The sequence below is a fragment of the Theropithecus gelada genome, chromosome 1, assembly GCF_003255815.1.
Source record: "Theropithecus gelada isolate Dixy chromosome 1, Tgel_1.0, whole genome shotgun sequence".
NCBI classification, from domain to species: domain Eukaryota; kingdom Metazoa; phylum Chordata; class Mammalia; order Primates; family Cercopithecidae; genus Theropithecus; species Theropithecus gelada.
The window spans coordinates 197,871,747-197,896,523 of NC_037668.1; the positions used below are offsets into that span (position 1 = coordinate 197,871,747).

Here is a 24,777-nt window from a genome sequence, read left to right on the forward strand (position 1 = left end):
TTCCTTAATCAATAAACAATTACATTACACCTAATATGTACCAGGCACTAAGCACTTTACACAACCGCTAACTCATTTACACCTCATAACAACCCTATCAGGTAGGTGTTATCATTATTTCCATTTTTCAAATGGAAAAACCAAGCCACGGAAAGGTCACGAGCTAGTAAATGGCAAAGTCAAACTCAAACCCAGCCATATGGCTCTCTGTGCTCTTAGCCCTTAAGTTATTGCGCTGCCTCCCCATGAGGCATATGAAGCCTGCATTCCTGCATCTACTCACAGGATGTGTTGAACAAACATTATGCTCATCACAGGCTGTTAGGACCTATGATGGGGATTTGCAGAGCTTACGGTTTAGCTGACCAGGTACGGGAAGGTACTTTGAAAATAAAGTGTGGTAGAAGTGTAAAGTATTTTTCCTATTACTGTTGCACAGCTTAGAACTTCCTTTATGCTATAAAAAGCCTCTTTGTCCTGTATTGGAAAGGTTCACTTTGCTCATATGCACCAATGCCACCCTCTTTGCCTTTCCTTCTGCCACCTTCCGCTAGGCACAGAGAGTGAAGACACACTCAGGATTGTTACAATTTTTCACAATATCAGTTTAATAAATACTAATAACACCACCATCATGCATTTGTGAAAGAATTGAACGTTTCAAGGTACTTTCATAAGATATTTATTACATGCACGATCTTACTTCCTTTTCAGAATAACCCTGGAAAGTAGGTAAAGCAGGTGTCAGTTTTACAGAGGGGGGAACTGATCGGGATCCTGAGGCTAGTAACTGACCCTGAACCTAAAACCCAGGATTGATGGTCTTTCTCTGCATGGCATCCCCCTTCGTCTATTACAAATTCAATAATGAGGCAAAGAAAGCCTTAAGGGAGCAGAGGGCAGTCTGTTGCTACCATTTCTTCAACTTCTACTGCCTAATTCCAGTGTTACTCACAGGCTTTCACCAACTCCTTCCTTAGGGACAAAAGGTAGGGCTTATGTACAAGGCTTATGGGAAAGAATGGTGAGTCTAAGTGTTACGTAACTACATGTAGAAAAAAGGCATAGATTCCCTTTCACCAAGGAGGAGAGCGTTCCAGTCAAAAGGTGTGTGGACAATTCTATGCTGCTCACATAGCAATAAAGACGTCCACCTCCCAGGAGCCACCTAGGCTATGAGCTGTAACTCCTGGAGGCATGGACCATGGAATTGGCTGTTCCAGGGCTAAGAGGCTTGAGAAACAGTCTAAACAGAGGCCCTTAATGGCTTATGTTTACATTTCTCTGATATGTTTTCCTGCATATCTGCACCCCCAGCTTCTTGTTCAAACCTACTTGCCTCTCTCAATCACCCCCAAAGCAGAAGAACAGTTGACATCATTGAAAACATTATTTGTGCTTATGAAGCAGTTTTCATTTCAATCTGCAAGAACATCTCCGACCACAAAAGCTGTGTAAGACTCAAGCGAATGAGCCCTGAGTGGTGCAGATACACGCTTTCTCCCTCAGCTTTTCCCCCCTTGTCAGCCTGAAAGACACAGTCTTACTTCCAGACACAGCTCAAAGATCGCCCGCTTTGTGAAGGCTTCTAAGACTCCACCAGGCCACTAACAATGTTTGTGAAGTACTTCTAGCTCTCATCATTTGGAGTCCATGAGTGGATGGTACTTTCTGCCCCTGTGGTTAAGTGGAGCCACGTGGATAGTTAGCAACTTTCCAAGAGAGAGCATTTAATGGCCAGTACGAGTCCTTCAGAACTTTCCTTCCTTCTGCCACGACAATTAGCAAAGGGGTAGCTGCTCCCACAGCTTAGGTCTCAGAGGGAGGATAAGCAATGACCCAGAGCAGAGCCCAGCTAACCCTCAACAGACTTGCCGCAGATGTGAAAAGGAAACCTTTGTTGTTTTCAGCCACTAAGATTGTGGCATGGTTACAGCAACACTAGCCTGTCCTATGATTTATGAAACAGGACCGTTTACTCACTGCCTTTTCAGAACCAATCACACTGTTTTGTAGTTATTTCTTTCATTTATGTCCCTCTTTACCTTCAGACTGTATGGATCTTGAGGGCAAGGATTGTGCCTTATTATTGTTATTTTTTTAAGACAGAGTTTTACTTTTGTTGACCAGGCTGGAGTGCAATGGCGTGATCTTGGCTCACCGCAACCTCCGCCGCCCAGGTTCAAGCGATTCTCCTGCCTCAGCCTCCCGAGTATCTGGGATTACAGGCATGCACCACCATGCCCAGCTAATTTTGTATTTTTAGTTGAGACGGGGTTCTCCACGTTGGTCAGGGTGGTCTCGAACTCCCGACCTCAGGTGATCCACCCGCCCGGGCCTCCCCAAGTGCTGGGATTTCAGGCGTGAACCATGGCACCCGGCCAGGATTGGTCTTATTAATTCGCATTTGGTAGCTTCTTGGTACATGTCTCTAAATAAATGAATGAAGGGATGAATGAAAGAATAAGATAGGTGAGAATAGGATTTTATAATCTTGCTAGGCATAATCCTTTACAATGGTGGTGGTGATCCTAGATAATCTTGAGTGGCTCTTTCCAGCCTGCTTACACCATAGTTATCTCCCTGAAAAGGGACCAGATGAGTTGGGGGTGATCCTCATGGCTTCATGGAAACGCTCCATGGTGGCCTGGAGACAGACTTTCCCTCCCAACCGCAGCTTTCTGAACAGAGAATTATAGCTGAGACCCAAGCCACTAGGGGTATGGAGGACACAGCTGTGTATACGGGCTACCTAAGAGGCAGGAAATTAGTCACACAACAGGTGTCAATAAATATTCCTTGGTAATTTGCACCCAAGGCACTAGTGGGGGCTCACGGGGTGGTTATAATATAGCTTAACAATAACCCGGGATTCATTCCACCAATCCCCAAGTCCTTTACCTCTATATAGATAACATGTTGCCTGCGATAGTGGAGTGAGTGGTGACCCCCTAAAAGATATGATAATTTCCTGGACAGACACAGTGTCTCACACCTGTAATCCCAGTGCTTCAGGCGTCTGTGGTGAGAGGATCACTTGAGTCCAAGAGTTCGAGACTAGTCTGGGCAACATAGTGAGACCTCGTCTCTATTAAAAATACAAAAATTACCTGGGCGTGGTGGTGCATGCCTATAGTCCCAGCTACTCAGGAGGATGAGGTGAGAGGATCACTTAAGCCCTGGAAGGTTGAGGCTGCAGTGAACCATGATTGTGCCACTGCACTCCAGCCTGAGCAACAGAGCAAGACCCTGCCTTGAGAAAAAAAACAAAATAAAACATATGCTCACTTCCTAATCCCTGGAACCTGTGAATGTTACCTTATGTGCAAAAACAGTCTTAGCAGAGGTAGTTACCAATTTTGAGATGAAGAGATCATTCTGGCTTATTAACGTAGGTCCTGATCCAATGACCCAGGTCCTTATCCAAAAGAAACATGGAATGGAGCCGCCCCTTGAGCCTTAGTGGGGAATGAGGTCCTGTTGACTCCTTGCTTTTAGACATCCGGCCTCCAGAACCGTGAGAGAAGACGTTTCTGTTGTTTTCAGCCGCCCAGTTTGTGGTAATCTGTTACAGCAGCAGCCCTTGCAAACTCATACACCTGCCAACTCCAGTGGCATCAGATTCTCCACCTGGGCAGCATTTCCGCACTCTATAGCAGCCTGGAGTGCCAGGCATCTCTTTGAGTCTCCCATTCGTTTCCCCAAGGAAAACAAGCATTTGGAATCATCCTTGTTCTTCTCCTCTCCAGTACTTAAATTCAGGCCTTTGTGAGGGGATTCAGGCATGACTGGACAACAGGGGCCAAGGGGCTCCCCCAGAAAGACCCCTTGAGGGCATCAGAGAACGTAAGCCTAGTAGAACAAGGCATAGCGCTGCAGCTAGGGTAGCTGGGCCCTCCTAGCCTCAGCTCTGGGTCTCTTGGCATTTGTTAAAACAATGAGAATGGGCTGGGCATGGTGGCTCACGCCTGTAATCCCAGCACTTTGGGAGGCTGAGGCAGGTGGATCACCTGAGGTCAGGAGTTTGAGACCAGCCTGGCCAACATGGTGAAACCCTGTCTCTACTAAAAAATACAAAAATTAGCTGAGCGCAGTGGGAGGCGCCTGTAATCCCTGCTGCTTGGAAGGCTGAGGCAGGAGAATCATTTGAACTGGGGAGGTGGAAGTTGCAGTGAGCTGAGATTGCACCATTGCACTCCAGCCTAGGAGACAGAGCAAGACTCTGTTGCAAAACAAACAAACAAAGAAAAAACAAACAATGAGAATGAAAACGGTTCTTCTCCCTGCCCACCCTATCCCCACAGAGAGTGGTGCTTGCTAGGGAAGACCTAGAGAGCTGAGCACTACTGTGTGGAGGACTTCAGAGAGCCATGAAGACAATACACAGAAATGCGAAGTCAATAAAGTCATTATTTATGAGTCCATTTAAACAGGTGGATCAAAGGCACCCTAGTGTGCTGGGAGTCAGAGGACCTTGTTTTTTTTGTTTTTTGGTTTTTTGTTTTTGCTTTTTGTTTGTTTGTTTGTTTTGAGACGGAGTCTCGCTCTGTCTGGAGTGGAGTGCAGTGGCGCGATCTCGGCTCACTGCAAGTTCCGCCTCCCGGGTTCACGCTATTCTCCTGCCTCAGCCTCCTGAGTAGCTGGGACTACAGGTGCTCGCCACCACACCTGGCTCATTTTTTGTAGTTTTAGTAGATACAGGGTTTCACCGTGTTAGCCAGAATGGTCTCGATCTCTTGACCTTGTGATCTGCCCACCTCAGCCTCCCAAAGTGCTGAGATTACAGGCATGAGCCACCACGCCCACCCAGGACCTTGGTTTTAACTCTTGACCTGGCTACTAACTGACTTTAAGTACGACCATTGGTAAATCACGTATGTTCAATTTCCTCATCTTTAAAATGAAGGGGATGGAAGAAATTGCTATGGTTCTTTCTTGCTCTCAAAACTCCAAAGTTCCAAAAATGAATTTGGAAAAATCTTCCTGTTTTGCTTCAGGTGTGGGCAGCAGTTTCACCCACAGACACAACTGGAGCCTTTCAGAAGTCTTTTAGCTGTGCAGAGGAGGGCTCGGCGTAAACCTGTGCCAGGCCTTACAACCGCCAAGCCTTGAGCTGGCTGGCCTCCGCCATGGCCTGGCCTGAGCTGGAGGAAGACTGGCCAGGCTGAGGGGCATGTTGTCTCCCTGAGAGCCCACACAGGCGCTGTGGGGGAAGCCAGAGTTTCTCCAGAGCAAGAGGAAGAACAGGGGCCACAGGATCCCACTTGATAGGGTAGGTTCAAATGTTAGAAGGTTGGTAATTACCTTCTAGACCCTGGGCACATTATTTAAGCGTCTCAAAGCCTCAGCATCCTTTCCTAGAAGACTGACATAATACGACTTTATGAAGATTAAAAGAAATGAATTTGTGCACAGCATCTATATATAGTAGGCATTCAACAAGTGGTAGTAATTACCATGACAACAAGCTTTAGGTCTCTCCCACACTGACATCGGTGTGGTTGCTCAGAAATGAATTTCCCATTGTTCATCAAAACATCTCTAAAGCATGACAAGCCAGGAACCTGAGGCCTGGGAATATGCTTCAGATATGGAGGTCATGGTGGATGGCCCAGCAGGGTGGGAAAAGTGTATGTTTAGCTCATGTGTTGGGAATGAACTATTGAAAGTCTAGGGTCTAGGCTCAGAGGAGGCCCAAAACCTGCTGCGGCACATTGTGAGATGCAAATGCTCTGTGACCTGTGGCGTGGGTGCCTGGATTGTGCAATAGCAGCCACAAGGCCCAGTGGCACTGCTTACTGGGTTGGGGCTGATGCATGTGGTTGGCTGCTGCTCTACAGTCCACCCTGGTGCATGCCTTGGCTGCCTCTGGGCAAGCAGGAGACACGCTGGCTTTTCCAGGGGTGTAGAGAGTGTGTGGCCATAGGGGAAGGAATGAGCGGAGCTGCAGGTGGAGGTGTGAGTGGGAACAGAAGAGAGGTGTATGCGTGTGTGTATGGTCTATTCCTAGAGCTCTCTTTCTGTCAGAGAAGGTAGGAGGACTTGGGGTGGCTTTTGGTGAGCTTGACCAAAGGCATTCCCTTGGCACCTGGAGCCTATTTCAAATCAACTTCTCTAGCTGGAGCCTTTGGGGCAGGCCCCAGGCAGACACGTGCCCGCCATTAGATTGAGGTCTCCTGTGTGTTCTGCACCCTAGGGCTGCCAGGAGGTGGGGGAAGAACAGCACTTGTGGAGGAATCCCCAGCACAGGAAACCAGTTTTCTCTACCTTGTATTAGAGGAGCTTTAGAACGCCCACGCACCTTAGAACTTACCAAGATTCTATCTTGCATGTTTTTATGTCATGTCATTTGGGTATATCTTGTTTCCCCAAATAGAAGAGAGCTCCTTTTAGGGCAGGAACTGCAACTTACATTTCCTGTACTCCCCACCTAGTTCTCAAATATCTTTATCTTGCTTTATCCTCCAGGGATGAACTACTCATTATCTCCCATGCACACCATGCTGTTTCTTGCACCAGTAGCTTTGCTCTTGTCATTCTCTCTGATTAGAATGCTCTTCCCAATTTTCTGCCCTTGGTTAGCTCTTACTCACCCCTCAAGATTCAACTCAGAAATTATTTTTAGCAGGAAGCCTTCCCTGAGCCCCAGGCTGATGTTCCTCCTCTGTGAGTGTGAGCTCTCATCCCTGCTCTGCAATAATCTGTTTAGGTGTTTGTCTCCCCTCTTAGACTGCAAGTTCTTCAAGGGTCAGCAAGCTGGTAGATATGTACCCTTTTAGATCCGCAGTGCCTGGCAGGCAGTAAGGACTCAGTGTGTGCTTACTGAATCTAACTAAAAAGCTAGTGCATGGGCCAGGCGTGGTGGCTCACACCTGTAATCCCAGTATTTCGGGAGGCCGAGGTGGGTGGATTACCTGAGGTCAGAAGTTCAAGACCAGCCTGACCAACAAGGTGAAACCTTGTCTCTACTAAAATACAAAATTAGCCGGGTGTGGTGGTGCATACCTGTAATCCCAGCTACTTGGGAGGCTGAGGCAGGAGAATCGCCTGAACCCGGGAGGAGGCTGCAGTGAGCTGAGACTGTGCCATTGCACTCTAGCCCAGGTAACAAGAGCAAAACTCCATCTCAAAAAAAAAAAGAAGAAGAAGAAGAAGAAGAGCTAGTGCCTGGCATGCTGTGAATCATTAATGATTAATGATAAAAGATTCAGCCTGGGAAAGAGTAGTGATTGCTATCCCGAGTCCAGGAGGTTGGCCCTGGCATGGTACAAACAGGTTCAAAACAAAGGGCTGGAGACATCTGTGATGCTGACTCGAATTTTTCGCTGGAGATAATGTCTGTTCCAAAGTCCAGAATTTCTCAGTGCCCCCATCTGACAGCTCCAGCTTGGAGGCTTCTAATACTATTCATTAAAGATAGACTCTAATGGCAACTCAGACGGGTCTCTTACAGAGGTAAGGGCCCTGCACCCCTCTTAGGGAGTCATTGGGATTTGGAATTGCACTGGCTGGAGGCCCTTCCCATGGAATAGGATTTGATCCATCCAAATAAATGGCTCTACAGGGTTAGCCTCCTGGGCTTAGCCATCTGTTTCCACGATTACCAGGAGATAGGTATTCAGGAAGCCCCAAAGGAAAAAAATGGCAGGCTGACTGCCCAGAAGACCGAAGAACCAGGAGAGTGTTCATTCGGGTCTGGCTCTGGTGATGAGCTTCAGGAGATTCCTAGGGCAATCCTGTCGAGGGTGGCAACTCAGTGTTCATCCTGTGTCCGAAGCATTACTGAAACTTTGATACTACAAGAACCATCCTTCTGTCTTACTTCTGAAGGCTTGGGCTGAACTACTCCTCAGGTAAGAGAAAAATTGCAAGCTGTTGGCTTTCCCAAAGTCCAATAGTGCCTAAATCCTCAGGATACTTCTTGGTGAGTTGGTTTATCCCTTTACCTTATGGCAGAAGGCAGTTAAAAATTGTTTTATTTCACCCAGAGCTCTGAGATTTTTAGATTCTAATGAGTTGAATAGGGGTGGTCAGGCTGGCTCCACAGACTTAAATATTATTACTGGAGGAAAGCGGAGCTGCCTTCAGATTTCTCTGGAACCAAAATGCTTTCTCTTGCGGCCCTGATAAGATTACCGGGCTGCTGAGCCGCCAGTGTTCAGATTTCCCACGGAACCGCGCGCGCCAAGCTCTGGCTGGCCGTGCTGTGAGGAGCCACGCTGCGGATCAGGCTCTGAAACCCGACTCCTTTCCAGGAATGCACACTCACCCCTCCTGTGATAGGGCCTGGGCTGGGCCCTTAAAGTCTCACTCCCCAAATTCCCCCTGTCGTCGCAGTCCAACAAATGGAAGATGTCTGCTGAGTGGGGGCCAGTGTGACAGTGAGGGTCCCACAGAGCACGTGGGAGCCAGAGAAGAATGTGGGGTATTTTGGCATGCCGCAAGTCCACCGAGCCAAACTCTAGCTTTAGAGGCTGTGCAATTCCTAATTACGGCCCATCAGCTCCAACCAGCAGCCAACATATGGCTCAGGGAGAGGGTGGGTGGGTCAAAACACAGCGAGGCCGTGGGTGTTTCTCCTAGTGTTTCACGGTGAAATATCAAAATAATCTTTTTAAGACTTGGATTCGTTACATGTTTCTCTTCTATCTCCTAGCCCCATAATTTAAAAAAAATGTGGTAGAAAATGTTTACTGAAGTAAAAAGATACGGATGAAAAAGTAGGTTACAAAACGAACACATCATATACACCAATATGTACACACACACATGCATGCACACACACACAGACTCTCATCAGAGTAATACTGACAGTCTGTGAGAATGAAAAGACATGAGAGCTCCATAATTTTTAAGTAACATTTAAAATACAAGATCCAGTATGTAATAAGGGCCCAATAAATACTGAGATTTGCAGTTACCCCAGAGAAAATGATTCATTTATTGACTCCACCTAAGTTAGAAATTCATGATTTTATCAGTGCCATGATGTGCCTACAATTTAGTTGAACAAACAAAGGATTTAGTCAGTGAAAATTATACTTTTTTTGAGTGACCTCAGGCTATTGGCAGTGCACACAATTTATATTTAAGCGACCAAGAATATTAATTTAAATGTGACATCCTATGCCTCCAGCTCCTTCTTTACACACTTCTGTCCTCTGGGTTCCTATCCACAATAACATCACCTATTATCTCTTCTAGAGGAGAATCACATTTATAACATAACAGGTTTGTATTTCTTAGGGAGTGGTGGATATTCTGCTTAGAACAATCAAAACCAACATATCTAAACCCTGCTTGTCAAAAAAAAACCGTGATCTTTCTACCGTCTTCAATATTTGCTCATGCAACAAGCCTTTCTTGATGCCATTAGGCTCTAAACGTATAAGACATGGCCCCTGCCCTCAAGGAGCAAACAGGGAGGTGACAGTCAGGGAGGCTGACAGTTCCAGTTCTGCCTAGTGTTCTGATAGTGGCTTGAGCAAAGTGCTCTGAGAGTGCTGGGGGCATCACAGAGGCTTCCAGAGGTGGAGACGTTTGAGCTACAGACCGAGAGGGGAAGGAGTTCCTTATTTCTGCTAATCATTTATTAAGCAAACTTTTATTGAGAAATTATATGACTATATGCCAGGCACTGTGCTCATTCTGGAGACTCAAAGACCAGTGAGACAATCCCTGCCTGCAAAAGGCTTTGTATGGAGCTATAAAAGTTGGTACTGCCATTTTCCCTGGCACCATAGAGAACTTCACTCTTCTGGGCAGCTTGGTGACTTCTGACTCCCCTTCCAGCACATGGTCTTTACTCTTTTCCACTCTCTCCATTCTTATTGTATCCCGAAGTCAGAATATACCTGGACTCAAAAAGATGCTTTCTCCCCTGGTTCCCTTGCTCACTCCATGAACTGGCATTTTTGCTGTATCATCCCTGCTACATCACTGCTGCCAGCTGCCTCAACACCTCTCAGAGTTTCCTACTGTCCATGGAGCAGAATCCAGGGCCATACACCTCTGGCCTTCAAGGGTTGCAGATGGCCTCTGCATGAATTAGAAAAAGCCACCTGTGTGAAGCTCAACTAGGCAAGGAGATTTTGTATGAACAAAAAGTAACCTTTTCCTTCAAGTGATTTGGATTTCAGCTCCCACTCACCCACTTAGCTGGGCACCTACTATACTCAGTGACCTTGGATTTATCTTAATACTTTCATTTTTTTCTGTTACTGCTTTCCTACCTTCCTTCCCAGCTGGTTGGACAAAGCTGGCATGTTCTCCCTGTGCCCATTCCTTATACCTTCTCCTCCTCACCCACATCTTTCTTCCAAGGCTTCTTCTGAACCTAATCTAGTCTAAACTCCTGCAGAACTCATGATCTGCAGCAGTATTCAACTGGCACTTATGCATTTGAAGATTAGGTATATGACAGGATATAGTCAGTCTCATTCCCTTTATTGGGTTGTGAGCTTTTAAAAGGCAGGGATCAGATAGCATCTATACTTTGTTTATTCCGGAGGGCTTTATGAGGGCTGAAGTAATGATTGATGTTGTTGATAATGGTAACAGTGACTTTAAAAAAAGATCTCTCAAAGACTTCCAATGGGTACATGAGCTTTAGAGAACGAATGTTGAGTAACCCTTGTTGGTCTGGTTCGGATTCCTAATACTGAGAAGTAACATAACTTCATTTCTTTCCATATACAGTAGCCCTTTCATGTCCCAAAAGTGAGTTTCACCTCTCAAAAGAGGGTTTTACTCTGAGATTTTCAGAAACCCCCAAATCCCACTCCTGCATAACATGCTTCACCACGAAAAGTTTACTTCCTGGCTAAGAATGGTCACTTCCCTGGCCCCTAGTTTTCCTCTTTACTTTCTTCACTAGCAGTTGCAGGGTTTTTTTGTTTTTCCCCCCCCCCCCCCCCCCAGGCATTTTGACAAAGAAACTTCAAAAGCAGCCACTGTCCAACCAATAAATTGACACCCTGCAATGGATGCAGGGTGATTTGTCAGGCTTCTGGCTGGCTGAGCGATTCCCTCCCGTGTCCCTCCCAAATCCTGGCACAGGAGTGATTTTGGTATCTTGTGGAATCCTGCATAAGTTACTAAACATCTCGATAAGGAAGGGCCTTCTCTTTTTTTGCAATCCCCTCCACCCCCCAAGCCACACAGGAAGTTGCTCAGCTGATAGTTTCAGCGCCTCTGCCATACACTATCCCTTCCTCAACTGAGGGGGGAGAAAGTGCCTCTGTGGAAGGAGACCCACCTTGTTTTCCTAGAACAAAGTTGACACTTGCATTTGGCCCTCCAGTAGCAACCTGCTTGAAGTCTAAGAGTTGCTTTCCTCTTATCTCCAATCCGTTTCTTCAAGAGGTTAGACAGGTCATACATCATAGTGAACCTGCAGCCTGGGGCCTAAGGCACTTCGTACACTTCCAGAAGAGGGAAACCACTTCTAAAACAATATCTTAAGGAGCCTTCACCCAACCCAAGAAGCTGGGCGTTGCCTGGGCCATTTCCCTCCTCTGCCCTGAAGCAGTGGCCAGCTCAGAGAGAACCCTGTTGTTTTGTGCTTGTGTGATCTTTGGGTGGATGTGTGCACACCACCTGCTGAGCTTCGCTGTGTGCGTGCCTCACCCCCAGCCCTAATCTGCCTGAGCTTCCTGGCCTTGCAAATGTTTCTATGGAGGGTCCATCTTAGACTCCAGTGGTTCTTGCACTCTATAAAGTCTCCTTGAATGTAATTCCCTGTTCCTTGAAGACAACTGGTTGGGCTGGATGCCTGGATACAGCTCCGTGATTTCTCTAAAGTACAAATTTATTGCCCCTTTAGAGAAGTCATGAAGCTTCGCCGGCAAGCACAGAGTCTAGCTTAGAAAAGACAACCAGGACCAGGAGTGGTGTGGCTCATGCCTGCAAATCCAGCACTTTGGGAAGCCAAGGCTTAGAGGATCACTTGAGCCCAGGAGTTCAAGACCTGCATGGGCAATATAGTGATAACTTGTCACTACAAAAAAATTTAGAGCTAGCTAGGCATGGTGGTACACACCTGTAGTCCCAGCCACTTGGGAGGCTGAGGTGGGAGAATCCTTCAAGCCTGGGAGGCAGAGGTTGCAGTGAGCTGAGATTGTGCCACTACACTCCAGCCTGGGTAACAGAATGAGACCCTGTCTCAAAAGAAAAAAATAAAAAGACCACCAGGGCCCAGGCACAGAGCCTGGAGCAGGGAAGAGATAGCGGAGTTAATTGTGAATCCTGATTGCACTGACCACAGTCTAGTGAGCAACACAGGTTTCCTTTTGAACATGAGTGGAAATCACCTTTAAAACTATATAACATTAGCATCTTCTCAAAAGCACCAGGTTCTACTAAGATTGACTTAGGGCTACATATCAGGTCTCATTTGCAAGGGGGAAACATACCGAAGCCTCAAGATGTGCAGAAGAGAGGAATGTGGGGAATACACCCAACCGCTCCTCTGCTGAGGTTGTAACAGAACAAGGAAAGTCCCCAGACCTCCTCTCAGCAAGCAGAGAAGTGCGGGGCCTGGCTCTGGCACAGCCTGCATACGTGGCCAGCATACCTCCGGACACACAGCTTCAGAGGCAGGGGTGTCCAAGGGAGTCTTAAGTTTTATCAGAAATAATGTCATTCGACTGATCAGTGAGGGGAACTTTTCAGAAAGTTATGGAAGAAGATGCGACAGACCCAGGAAGGACTTCAGAAGCAAGAGGACAACTGGACTCTCTAAAATGCCACTCCGAAAGCGAAAAGGGAAGCCCACAGACCCACGAAGGCGTGCTGGCCTCGTGTTGCCACTTCTGTTTCCCTTTCAATACTCATCTCTTCAGATTCAAGGGCTTCTGCCTTCTTGCAAAGTTTTTGCTGACACGTTTACCCGTTTACAAACCTTGGCTGCACCTAACTTTTTTTTTTTTTTTTTTTTTTTTTTTTAGCATTTAAGTTCCTAACCAAAATACCCGGGCCTCTAGGAAAACCGTTTTCTCTCCCTCTGAGGTATTTCCTTACCAACCCCAGCCTGCCCACTCGGGTGTCCTAGGTGGGACCAGGGATGATCCTCCGGAGTTGGCCAAGGAGGCGTCGGAACAGCAGGCATTTGCCCTTCTAGTTGGCAGCAGCGATGAGCCGCGTGCTCCATGCTCAGAGCAGGGGCAGCCGCCCGGGGAAGGGGCGCCCGGTACCCCGCTCACTACCCAGCCCCGCGTCCCTCTCCAGGGTCCTTTACCTCCATGTCCTTCAGGTGCCGACTCTGAGGCGGACGCACCCGCTCGCTCGGGTCGGAGCTCACGATCCCCGCTGTCCCCTCCACTCCCGGCCGTGGCCAGTTTCGGGCTGCGGCGGGCACAGGGCGAGTGGGCGGCGGCGCGCGCCCGGCTGCGCTCGGCTGCGGGACTGCCCCGGCCGCGGGGGCCCTGCGCGAGAGAACGAGGAAGGAGGAGGAGGGAGGGAGGGAGGGAGGAAGGGGAGGGGAGGGGAGGGTGGGGAGCGGGGAGGGAGGCCGACGATCAGGGTTTAAATTTAGACGCAAATCTAAACAGATACTGTCCCTCCCAGGGCAGGACTCAAGAGCGGGAGCCACGACTCCATGTGCCCAAACATGGGGATGGGCAGCTGCAGGGCCCCTCTGTCTCGCGAAGTTTCTCAGGACCCTGGGCTTTGCCACGGTCTCAGTCCTTCTCAATGTCTCCCTCCCTTAATGCGTCTTCTTTCTTTTTCCTGTCCCTTCAAGAATTAGAGTGGTCCTTTAATTCTTTTGATTTCCTCTCTTTTCGATTTCCTTCTTCTGTGTCCATCCGTCCTGCTTTCCTTCTTCCTCTCCCTCTTTTTAAAATTGCATGACTGTCGTACCTGGTTTCCCTGCAGTTCCTGGGTGGAGTTCGAGGACCCTACCTGGTGGAAGGCGTTTGTGTTCTCCCAAAAGAGGAGCCCTTCAGACCGAGGCTTCAGAGCTCAGCTTGGCGCCGACAGGACCACCTTTCCCTTCGCACCTCTTTTCCTCTCCACCTTCCAGGAAAACACTATCTATCCATCTATCATTTGTGTACGAGGAGAAGGAGGAGGAGGAGGAAAATGAGGAATCCACGCAAAGTTTTCCAAGCTCCCTGAAGTGATAAACCTTTTCTTCAAATCTTGCTTTGACTGATGCATTCGGTTTTGTGGGAATTTTGGCTCCCACAAGCTTCTTGCTAAAGGGCCTCGTCTCCATTCCTGTTAAATATAGTAAAGGGCAGGATGCTCAACATCTGATTCCCACGGGGCCCAGCATAGCAACCTTCCTTTGGGGCCATCCCAGCTGGGCAGCAAAGAGACCGCGTGGGAGGGATGCGGGGACTGGAATCTGCACCAGGGTCGCTCCCTGCTATCCGGATCCCTGCTCCCTGCGGACCCTTTGGCAGAGAGAAACAGGAAAATGCCTTCAGAGACCTGCGAGTGTCAGGGTATTGGCTGGATATATGACGCCTCTGGGTTATCCCACAGCATTCTCACTGGCCCGACCCCAACTCAACCGGGGAGGGGAGCCCCGTCAGAGGTGGCCAATGGGACAGGTTATGGTGAGCGCTGTGAAGAGACATGTGGAGAAACAGTAGAGAAAACAAGCTGAGAGTCTGCTCCTGCTACAAAGACTGCCCTGATTCTGCTTATCCAGGCACCATCTGTGCACTTGCAGGCACTTAGATTGTTGCTTTGGGTACCAGTCTTAGAAATATGGCGTCCTTCATGACCTAGAACTTTCTAAGGCCCAACTTTCTAAAACACTGGCAGCCCTAATGCCAGAGTGGCTTCTAGTTCTTTAGCTTAGCTAAGTATAGAGGAAGACCCCTGGTTTTAGAAACAGACTGAGGGCTTAATTCCAGCTCTGCTACTTTCTAGCTGTATTTTCTTTCTTTCTTTTTTTTTTTTGAGACGGAGTCTCGCTCTGTCGCCCAGCCTGGAGTGCAGTGGCCGGATCTTAGCTCACTGCAAGCTCCGCCTCCCCAGTTTACGCCATTCTCCTGCCTCAGCCTCCTGAGTAGCTGGGACCACAGGCGCCCACCACCTGGCCCGGCTAGTTTTTTGTATTTTTTAGTAGAGACGGGGTTTCACCGTGTTAGCCAGGATGGTCTCGATCTCCTGACCTCGTGATCCACCCGCCTCGGCCTCCCAAAGTGCTGGGATTACAGGCGTGAGCCACCGCGCCCAGCCCTGATATTTCTTTTATTTAGAGCCAGGCACTCAGGGACCTAGTGAAAAGAGCCCTCACTCTCAGGAATTAATGGTGAGCCCCTCCCAGTCCAGACACATGGCTGCTCAGGTGAGGACTCCGGAGCAGAGTCGGCAGTAAGGAAGGATATTTACTGGTAATCTGCAACGCACGCTTTTGCTTGTGATATTTTCTGTTCTTCTTTTTAAAGGTTCAGGACATAGTGATGACTGCATAGTCTACTACCAGGTCTTCTAACTCTGCTCCACAGGGCCTTTTCCTTTCTCCTTCTACCTAGTCCTCCTTTGTGCTCAGAATGGGGCTGCCCCAGCACAGGTTTCTGGCTTCACAAACAGGAGGGCGGAAGTGCTTACCCAGAGGAAACCGTTAGGCCCAGATAACATCACAGTCACCCAAGGTGACTTGCAGCTGCTCCCCACGCCCTGCTCAGGCCTCCCTTGGCTGAGAACAAATGACCACAAAGCAAACAAGCTTGGCCTCCACCATGCTCCTGGGTCCCCAGTGCAGAGCTGAATGCTGCTCCAGAGCTATCTGGGCCCCAGACTGGGACTCCTCCTGAGGGAGGGGCTGGAAAAAGGGGAGGGAAGGACCAAGAGGTAGCCCGAGCTGTGTTTCGGCAGCCACGAGTAGGTGTGGTATGTGTATTCCACTCATCTTCTTCTGTCCCTATAGAAGATCTCCAGGAGCCAGAATAGCAGTAACTCTGCTGATAAACACCCGGGTTTGCTGGGTTATCTGGGATTGTAACTGGCTGCTCTGGGGGCTGGGAGGAAACAGCAGCCCAAGGGGAAGGGAAAGTGACTTTCAGAGGAGTTGGTTCCCCTCTCTTTCTGGGGGTCTGGCTAGCTAACATGGAACCACTTCCTTCACTCCACCCTGGGCCCTTACCCTTCATATACCCTGATAGTCAGAACCAGCCACACAATAAGTAGAGGTCATCAGGTAACTAACAATAAGAACACCAGGCTGGGCGCGGCAGCTCATGTCTGTAATCCCAGAACTTTGGGAGGTGAGGCAGGTAGATCATGAGGTCAGGAGTTAAAGAGACCAGCCTGGCCAACATGGTGAAACCCCATCTCTACTAAAAAAATACAAAAATTAGCTGGGCATGGTGGTGTGTGCCTGTAATCCCTGTCACTCAGGAGGCTGAGGCAGGAGAATTGCTTGAACCGGGGAGGTGGAGGTTGCAGTGAGCCAAATTCTTGCCACTGCACTCCAGCCTGGGTGACAGAGCCAAGACTCTGACTCAAAAAAAAAAAAAAAAAAAAAAAAAAAACCAGGCGCGGTAGCTCACGCACTTAGGGAGGTTGAGGCAGGCAGATCACGAGGTCAGGAGTTTGAGACCAGCCTGGCCAACATGGTGAAGCCCTGCCTCTACTAAAAATACAAAAATTAGCTGGACGTAGTGGCATGTGTCTGTAATCCCAGCTACTTGGGAGGCTGAGGCAAGAGAATCGCTTGAACCCGGAAGGCAGAGGTTGCAGTGAGCTGAGATTGCGCCGCTGCACTCCAGCCTGGGCAACAGAGTGAGACTCCATCTCAAAAAAACAAAAAAACAAGAACAAGAACAAGAACACCAGAGATACAGCTCAGCCAGGGGAAGGACGTGTGGGGAGGAGCCAGAGGTTCCTCCAGGCATATAGAAGGCCCTCAATACATATTTAGTGAATGAGGCCAGGTGGTAGCTCACACCTGTAATCCCAGTGCTTTGGGAGGTGGAGGATGGTTTGAGCCCAGGAGTTCAAGGCTAAAGTGAGCACTGTAGCCTTGGTAACAGAACAAGACCTTGTTTCTTAAAAAAAATAAAAAGTAAAATAAAAATAATTTGGTGAATATGTGCATGAATGAATGAACAAGTGAAGCAAATTAGGATTTTCCCCTTTAAGTCAAAGACAGAGTCTTTCAGAGATGGGTCTCCCATGGGAATAAGGACCCAGTGGGAGAAAAGATCATGAAAGGCCACAATAAGTAGTAACTTAATTAGCTTTCAAGCAGAATTGCAAAGAGCTCTAATCAATCAGCTGTTTATAGTGGACACATTTATTTTAAAAATGAAGAGCAAGAAGCAAATATTCTTTTTTGACTACAAATACTACCTAGTATGGTATAGGTAAATGCATATATAGGTAAAAATTACCTAATATGGTATTAAGTAAAATATCATCTATATAATACAGTTATATTAATAGAATATTTAAATATATACAATATAAATATATAAAATAATATAAACATATAATATATATAACATTTTACATAATACCATTCATTCCTAAATTCTGATAGATTGGCAAAACAAAATATAATGAAACACACACACACACAGGAGTTTGAGAACAGCCTGACCAACATGGTGAAACCCCGTCTCTACTAAAAATACAAAAGTTAGCCAGGTGTCGTGGTGTGCGTCTGTAATCCCAGCTACTCGGGAGTCTGAGGCAGTAGAGTAGCTTGAACCTGGGAGGTGGAGGTTTCAGTGAGCCAAGATCACCCCACTCACTTCAGCCTGGGAGACAGACCAAGACTCCATCTCAAAAAAAAGAAAAAAAAAAAAGAAAAAGAAAAACATACAAAATGCCAACTAACATGTGTAAAAAACATTTCCATCTAACAACCATCATACTTAATTTTAGGAAAGAAATAAAGTTGTATGCTAAATCTATTGGGTACAAGTGGGGTAAGGAATGAGGTTTTACATAATTTAAACCAGCTCCCTCAAGTCACTGATTAATTACAATAAGGAGAAAAGCAACCTTACAGAGAAGAAACTTTAATAGACATAATATTAATCAAGTGACCAAAGTCAACATCACCAGTAATGAAACAAATTGACGTCACATGATGGGATGCAATAAGAACGCACCATCGCTTCTGCAATATTCTGGCCAAAAGGGCATAACTTGAATCTATTCATGAGGAAACATTGGACAAACCAAATAGGAAGACATTCCTCAAAATGACTGGTCTGTAATTTTCATAAGTGTCAATGTCAGGGAAGTCAAGGGAAGGCTGAGGAGGGGTTCTGGTTAAAGGAGACTACAGAGACATGATAACTGGGTTAAATGAGTGGTTTGAGCCAAGCATATTAAAGGAATTATTAGGATAATTGGCAAAACTGAAAGGAATTCTGGGTGGGAGGCTATATGGGAGTTCTTTGTGTTAACTTTACAACTTTTCTCAAAGTTTAAAATTATTTCAGGCTGGGCACAGTGGCTCATGCTGGTAATCTCAGCACTTTGGGAGGCCAGGGTGGGAGGATTGCTTGAGCTCAGGAATTTGAGACCAGCCTGAGCAACATGGCAAGACCCTGTCTCTATAAAAATTAAAAAAAAAATTAGCTGGGCATAGTGGTATTCTACAGATTATAGTCCCAGCAACTTGGGAGGCGGAGGTGGGAGGATTGCTTGAGCCTGGGAGGTCAAGGCTGCAGTGAACTGTGATCATGCCACTGCACTCCAGCCTGGGTGACAGAGTCAGACCCTGTCTCAAAAAATAAAAATAAAATAAATAAATAAAATTGCTTCAATTTTAAAAATTAAGAAAAAAGGTAGTTAGGGGGGAGGAATTGAGCCCTCACACTGCTTTGATTCTGGACTGACTCCTGTGCCAGCCTTCTGTCACCCCCTCCTCCTTACCCCCACCACAGAGATCCACTGACAAGCCGGGGCCTGAGGACACTGGCCGTGTGGAGAGACAGGCCCAGAGAGAGCCTCATCTTCTGGAAGAATAGAGAATGGATACAGGAAGAGGAAGATTATTCAACTATTTCTTGGTAAAAATAACTTTGTGCTGTTTGAGTGGTTACAGTAAACACATGTATTTTCATAATTTGGGGGGAGAGATTTAATTTTTAAAAAAGAAGAAAACAAAAGAGTCCCAGACTGGACTGAGGAAAGGGTGGCTGTGAGGATGGAGACTGCACTCAGCTCAGGTGCTCTGAGGAAAGGGGTGGGTGGTCTCCAGCTGAGAGAAAGGCCAACGATGGATGGGGCTAGGAGAAGACACTGGTCTAATAACCGAGGCTAAAAAACAGTGTTGATGGAAAACCCAAGGGGATGACTTAGAGATCCCAAAAGATTACAGCCTTCTCCTTCTAGCACATTATCCCAGATTTTACGAATGACATTTGGTAAATCTACCAAGGAAGCTCGAACCTTCTTAAACCTAAAAAGTATATCATGTAGGGCACCTGCACAACAGTTTCAACTCAGGCTGTAAATTAGAATGACCCAGGGAGCTTTGGAAAAAATCTTTCTTGACTGGATTCAGTGGCTAATGCCTGTAATTCCAACACTTTGGGAGGCTGAGGCAGGAAGATCGCTTGAGGTAGAGACCAGTCTGGGTAATGTAGTGAGACCCCATCTCTTAAAAAAAAAAAAAAAAAAAAAATCTGTCCTAGCTACTCAGGAGGATGAGGTGGGAGGATCACTTGAGTCAGGAATTCGAGGCTGCAGTGAGATACGATCATGCCACTGTACTCCGGTCTGGGCAACAGAGTGGGACCCTGTTTAAAAAAAAAAAATCTGGGCCTGGGCCCCATGCTAGAACAATAGGGAGCGGGGCCTGGTGTTAGTGGGTTATTCCTGAATAGTCTAAGCCAGTTTTAGAAATATCATTCCCCTTGCCAGAAACTGTTTTAGGGAGGGATAAGTGAGGAATGTTGGCTAATGAGACAAAAGGGGGAAAGCATTACCCTTTCTGATAAAGAAACACACAGGAAGAGATGCCCTGTAAATATTGGGTGTTATCCTACCTTATAAGGATGCCTGGAACTGCAACAGCCATTTTGCTACCATGAGGCAAAGCTGCGAAAAGCTAGAATGTAAACTCCATGAACACAGATATTTTTGTTTCTTTTCTTTCAGTGTGTATCCTGGGTGCCCAAATCAAGGCCAGGCACAAATAGGCGCTCAGTGAACACTCATTGAATAAAAAACCCAATAACTTTGTTGAGGTGCTGAATCAAGCAACCCTGGGATGACTTCCCCCTCTGGACTTCTTGTTATGAGTAGCAAGTGCTTCCTTCCTCCTCTCCCCTCCTCTCCCTTCCCCTCCCCTCCTCTCCCTTCCCCTCCCCTCCTCTCCCCTCTCCTCCCCTCCCCTCCTCTCCTTTTCTCCTCTCCTCTCCTCTCTTTCTTTTTCCTGAGACGGAGTCTTGCTCTGTTGCCCAGGCTGGAGTGTAATGTCTCAATCTTGGCTCACTACAATCTCCACCTCCTGGGTTCAAGCAATTCTCCAGCCTCAGCCTCCCGAGTGGCTGGGATTACAGGTGCAAGTCATCACGCCCAGCTATTTTTAGTGTATTTTTTAGTAGAGACAGGGTTTCAACATGTTGGCCAGGCAGGTCTCAAACTCCTGACCTTGTTATCCGCCTGCCTCGTCCTCCCAAAGTGGTGGGATTACAGGCATGAACCACGGCGCCCAGCAGAGCAATACATTTCTTTATGCCTTAAGCCATTTGAGTTATAATCTTCCCTCCCCCACCCCCGGAGACAGAGTCTCGCTCTGTCACCCAGGTTGGAGGGCAGTGGTGTGATCTCGGCTCACTGCAACCTCCGCCTCCCGGGTTCAAGTGATTATCCTGCCTCAGCCTCCTGAGTAGCTGGGATTACCGGTGCCCGCCACCATGCCTGGCTAATTTTTGTATTTTTAGTAGAGATGGGGTTTCACTATGTTAGCCGGGCTGGTCTCGAACTCCTTACCTCAAGTGATCCTCCTGCCTCGGCCTCCCAAAGTGCTGGAATTACAGGCGTGAGCCACTGCGCCTGGCCGAGTTATAATCTTTTGTTATAGCTGAAGGTATTCAACTGAGTCAGATAGGTACAAACTTTAAGAAGACAAAATCAGACACATATATCCGTACAAAGAAAGAAGTTGACCCTCAGAAAAATGTGGAGCAGAGATGGGGAGAAAGAGACTGGCAGGGAAGGGTAGAGAGAGAAACACATGCGTGCGGGCGCGCTCACACACACACACACACACACACACACACAGAGAAAGAGATAGAAACAGAAAGATGGGAGAATGCGACACAGAAAAAGCGAGTGAGAAACCTAACATCACTCGTGGAGGAAAAACAATTTTAAATTGAAAAAAATAAGAGTAACCATTATCAGAATTTGAAGTGTTTTAATTCCTATCTAAATTTTAAACAGCAATGCGTATTGATAATCCTTTTCCTCATTCTTAACAAAGAACTAATTTCTTCTAGAAAATGAAGTGCTGTTTAGTAAAATTAAGGTTTTTTGGATGTAATTTCTTTAGGATATTGTTAGTAAGGTTAAGCGACTTTGCAGTTTTGCCTCTAAGGGCATTTGCTAATACAAATGAGTATCTTGAAGTGGGCAAGAACTTGTCCAAGCTCGAGGTTACCCACTTGGCCTTAAAACAATTATCTCCAATAATTCTATACAAATAAAGTGAAACAGACTATAAGAAATGAGAGTATCCAAATCCCACCTATGACTCATCCCCCTTTGTCTTTTTACACGGATAACAGGCAGAGAAGTATGTCAAAAGTTTTCTGCACAACGTGTTCTTGTTTTTGACTTTGGCAAAGTACTCATTTGCAAAAACATATTGAAAACCTGGGTCCCCACCTGATAGTTTCTCTTTCCTTCTTGTAGTGGCCTCAGTATCCATCCATTTGCTCATGACAGAAACCTGGGAGTCGCTCTTGATTTCTCCTTCATCTTTAGCAATCAGGTGCTGCAGTTCTAGCTCTGAAATACCCTGACATCATCGCCGCTCCCTCCCTCACTGTCACTGCCGTCTTACATCGGGATTATGAAAACAGTGTCCTAGTTCATCTCTGCATCTTCTAGTTGTTCTCCTTGCCTCCAACCTTGACTTGTACTCCCCCCCACCCCATCTATTTTCCACTCCACAGGCAGTAATCTTTCTAGAACGTGTAACTGGCTCCCAGGAGCACTCAGGATAAAGGCTGACTTCTTAGATGTCTCACTCACACCCTTTCCTGACATGGCTGCACTTATCTGCCTGGCCTCTTCTCAACAGAGAACAGCCAGTATTCCAGACTCCAGGCATTCTGAGCTGCTTTCAGGTCCCTGAGTGGGCTCTTCCCTCTGCCTGGAATACATTTCCTGATTTGCACAAAGTGAACTCTTACTCATTTTTGAAAAAGAGTTCTTGGTTTAGGGTTTCTCTAGGAAGATGATCCTGACCACCACCACCCCTTTCTCCACTCTCCTACCACCTGGGAGAGAGACATTTCCTATGGGCCACTCAACACCTGTACTATTACTGCCATTGAGAGAATTATTATGTAATTGCCCATTTACTTTCTTTTTTTTTGTTTTTTTGAGATGGAGTCTTGCTCTGTTACCCAGGCTGGAGCACAACGGCACGATCTCGGCTCACTGCAACCTCCACCACCCAGGTTCAAGTGATTCTCTTGCCTCAGTCTCCCCAGTAGCTGGGATTGCATGTGCCCACCTCCGTGCCTGGCTAATTTTGTATTTGTAGTAGAGACGGCGTTTCACCACGTTGGCCAGGCTGGTCTCGAACTCCTGACCTCAAGTGGTCCATCCACCTCAGCCTCCCTCCCAAATTGCTGGGATTACAGGTGTGAGCCACTGCGCCCGACCCCATCTACTTTCTTCATTTTCTTATGAAACTGTAAGCTTAATAAAGGCACATTCCACCCTATCTTGGTCAAAGTTCTATGATCAGTGTCACCTTCAAATCTGGTGAGTCAATACATGTTGGATGAATGAGCGCACACTAGCCCCATGCAAAAAGGTAGATAATTCATTTTGTAATCCATTCTCACATGCCCACTTAAAAATGCAGTAATAACATAGGGAGTTGTAATATACAATATACCATAGCGCAGTTAAAGACCTGACCTTTTTTCCTAATTACCACATATCAACTAGTTTACGTACTATCATGTCCTCGTATAAAGTCACAACTCCTGGTGCTGAAGTCTCTTGCATGTTTTTACGGTTTGGGAGTATGTTATAATTACACTGTCTGCTTCCTGCTGTGTGAGAATCTTTGAGACTTTTAAAGACTTTTTCTCATCTTGGTGTACCTAATACCACTCTAGGACCCATGAGGCAAGCATAGAGTTCATACCTTGTGAGTGTCATTTATCTGAAAAGGCAATAATAGATCCTTGAGCCTTTGAATCAGAGTACAAGCTAAATACTAAATGTGTTGAAGCAGTGTAAGACTGGATGTTGCTGGATACTGAGGAAGGCCGGAGGGACAAGGATGGAGTGCCAAGGAAGGCCTTGGGGGCAAGAGGAAGAAGGTGTTGGTTTAGGTGTGCCCAGTGCAGGGGCTGATGGCAGAGCTTTGTGCGGAAGGATCCTGTCAGCAAAGAGCCCCAGAAGCCTGCGGAGGGGGTAGAAGAGAACGTGAGCTATTGCCAGAGCCAGCTTCAGTCCTCAGGTTTGCAGGGCCCGCTCCAACAGGGTGCACATCAGCCCTTTGAGAGGGCACAAAGTTTGGAATCCTTTTCAGTCTCCTTATGGAGATCCTGCTGCACTCAGCATGTTGTTCCGGGAGAGTTTTGCGCTTGGTGTTTGCCTCTGTGAAAATGGGTGAAATCTGCATTTTGAAGATGATTGAACTTGAGCAGAATGGCTTCTGATTTGTATTTTCTGCTTCTGTTTCCTTCATTGCACGTGGAAGGGCTTTTAGGTGGCAACAAAGAGAAAGAGCTGGGATGAGAGTAACCAAGGGAAAGAAAGATTTGACAACAAATTACCTATAGATAACCTGTAGGCAAAGGGGCCAAAGTGAGGCCTGGGGATTCGAAGATCCTACCAGATAGGTGATTTGCAGAGAGCAAAGTGACTTTATCGTTCTCCTTTTCTAATTTGAGGAGAGTTCTCATCAGTCACCCAGGGATGTGGTAAGGAACTCCTAATCAAAATGACCATAAATCTGAAACCATAATGAAATGGGTTAAGCACTAATCTGACCCCTCACAGCCAGGCTGGCAATGAAGCAAAGGACGCAGACAGCCCCTGATGGAAGTCACACAGGGAGATGAATGCTTTGCTGCGGAAAGGGGAATGGTGTGGGTGGCAGCCGTTGGGGAGAGGGGTGGGGGTGGGGTGGAAAAGGAATTTGCATCTCATGGCTCAATCAGATCTGAAACCTAACATCCTGTTTTTCTGTAGGTTGGGCACATCAGTAGCTGAGAGACTCCTCTGACCATGGTCAGCCTCAGGAAGTGAGTGTCAACAGCCTTGCAGATGGGAACTCAAATCCTGAGTACCCATGCCTGAAAAGACGTAAGTCCCGCTCCCATCGGCACCAGACCCCCTGCCCTCCCTCTACCCCCAATACTAGAACTCCAGACCTCACCCCTCCTCCCCAGAGACATATCAACAGGAAGTTAAGTCAGCTGGAACACTCTGTTCCCTTGACATTTCTGTTTTAATTCTGCAGCTGTGTTTAAGGCTTCATGAATGATCTGTCTGGCACGGTCTGTTTGTCTGCCTGATGCCTCTTCTCCCTGCACCAGGTCATGATTACCCTAAGGCTGGTAGAGCAAAACTAGAACTAGGGTTGGTAAGAAGGAAGTG

General features: G+C 47.1%; 1 protein-coding gene and 1 long non-coding RNA gene across 5 annotated transcripts in view; one reads left to right on the top strand and one right to left on the bottom strand.

Moving 5' to 3' along the window:
• The window catches only part of RCSD1 (RCSD domain containing 1), a 75,580-nt gene extending 61,474 nt beyond the window's left edge, over nt 1-14,106 (bottom strand). The window contains exon 1 of one of the 4 annotated variants that reach the window (XM_025361956.1): nt 13,238-14,106. In XM_025361956.1, coding sequence (XP_025217741.1) covers nt 13,238-13,243 — 6 coding nt within the window. In that variant the 5' untranslated portion in view covers nt 13,244-14,106. The remainder of the gene's footprint in view (nt 1-13,237) is intronic. The other 3 variants (XM_025361938.1, XM_025361929.1, XM_025361948.1) reach the window with 3 other exon arrangements.
• On the top strand, nt 12,993-16,460 carry LOC112609352. The gene is made up of 3 exons (XR_003116193.1): nt 12,993-13,252; nt 14,024-14,931; nt 15,109-16,460. It is a non-coding gene; the product is annotated as an uncharacterized LOC112609352 (long non-coding RNA).
• Nucleotides 16,461-24,777: the final 8,317 nt, after the last annotated feature.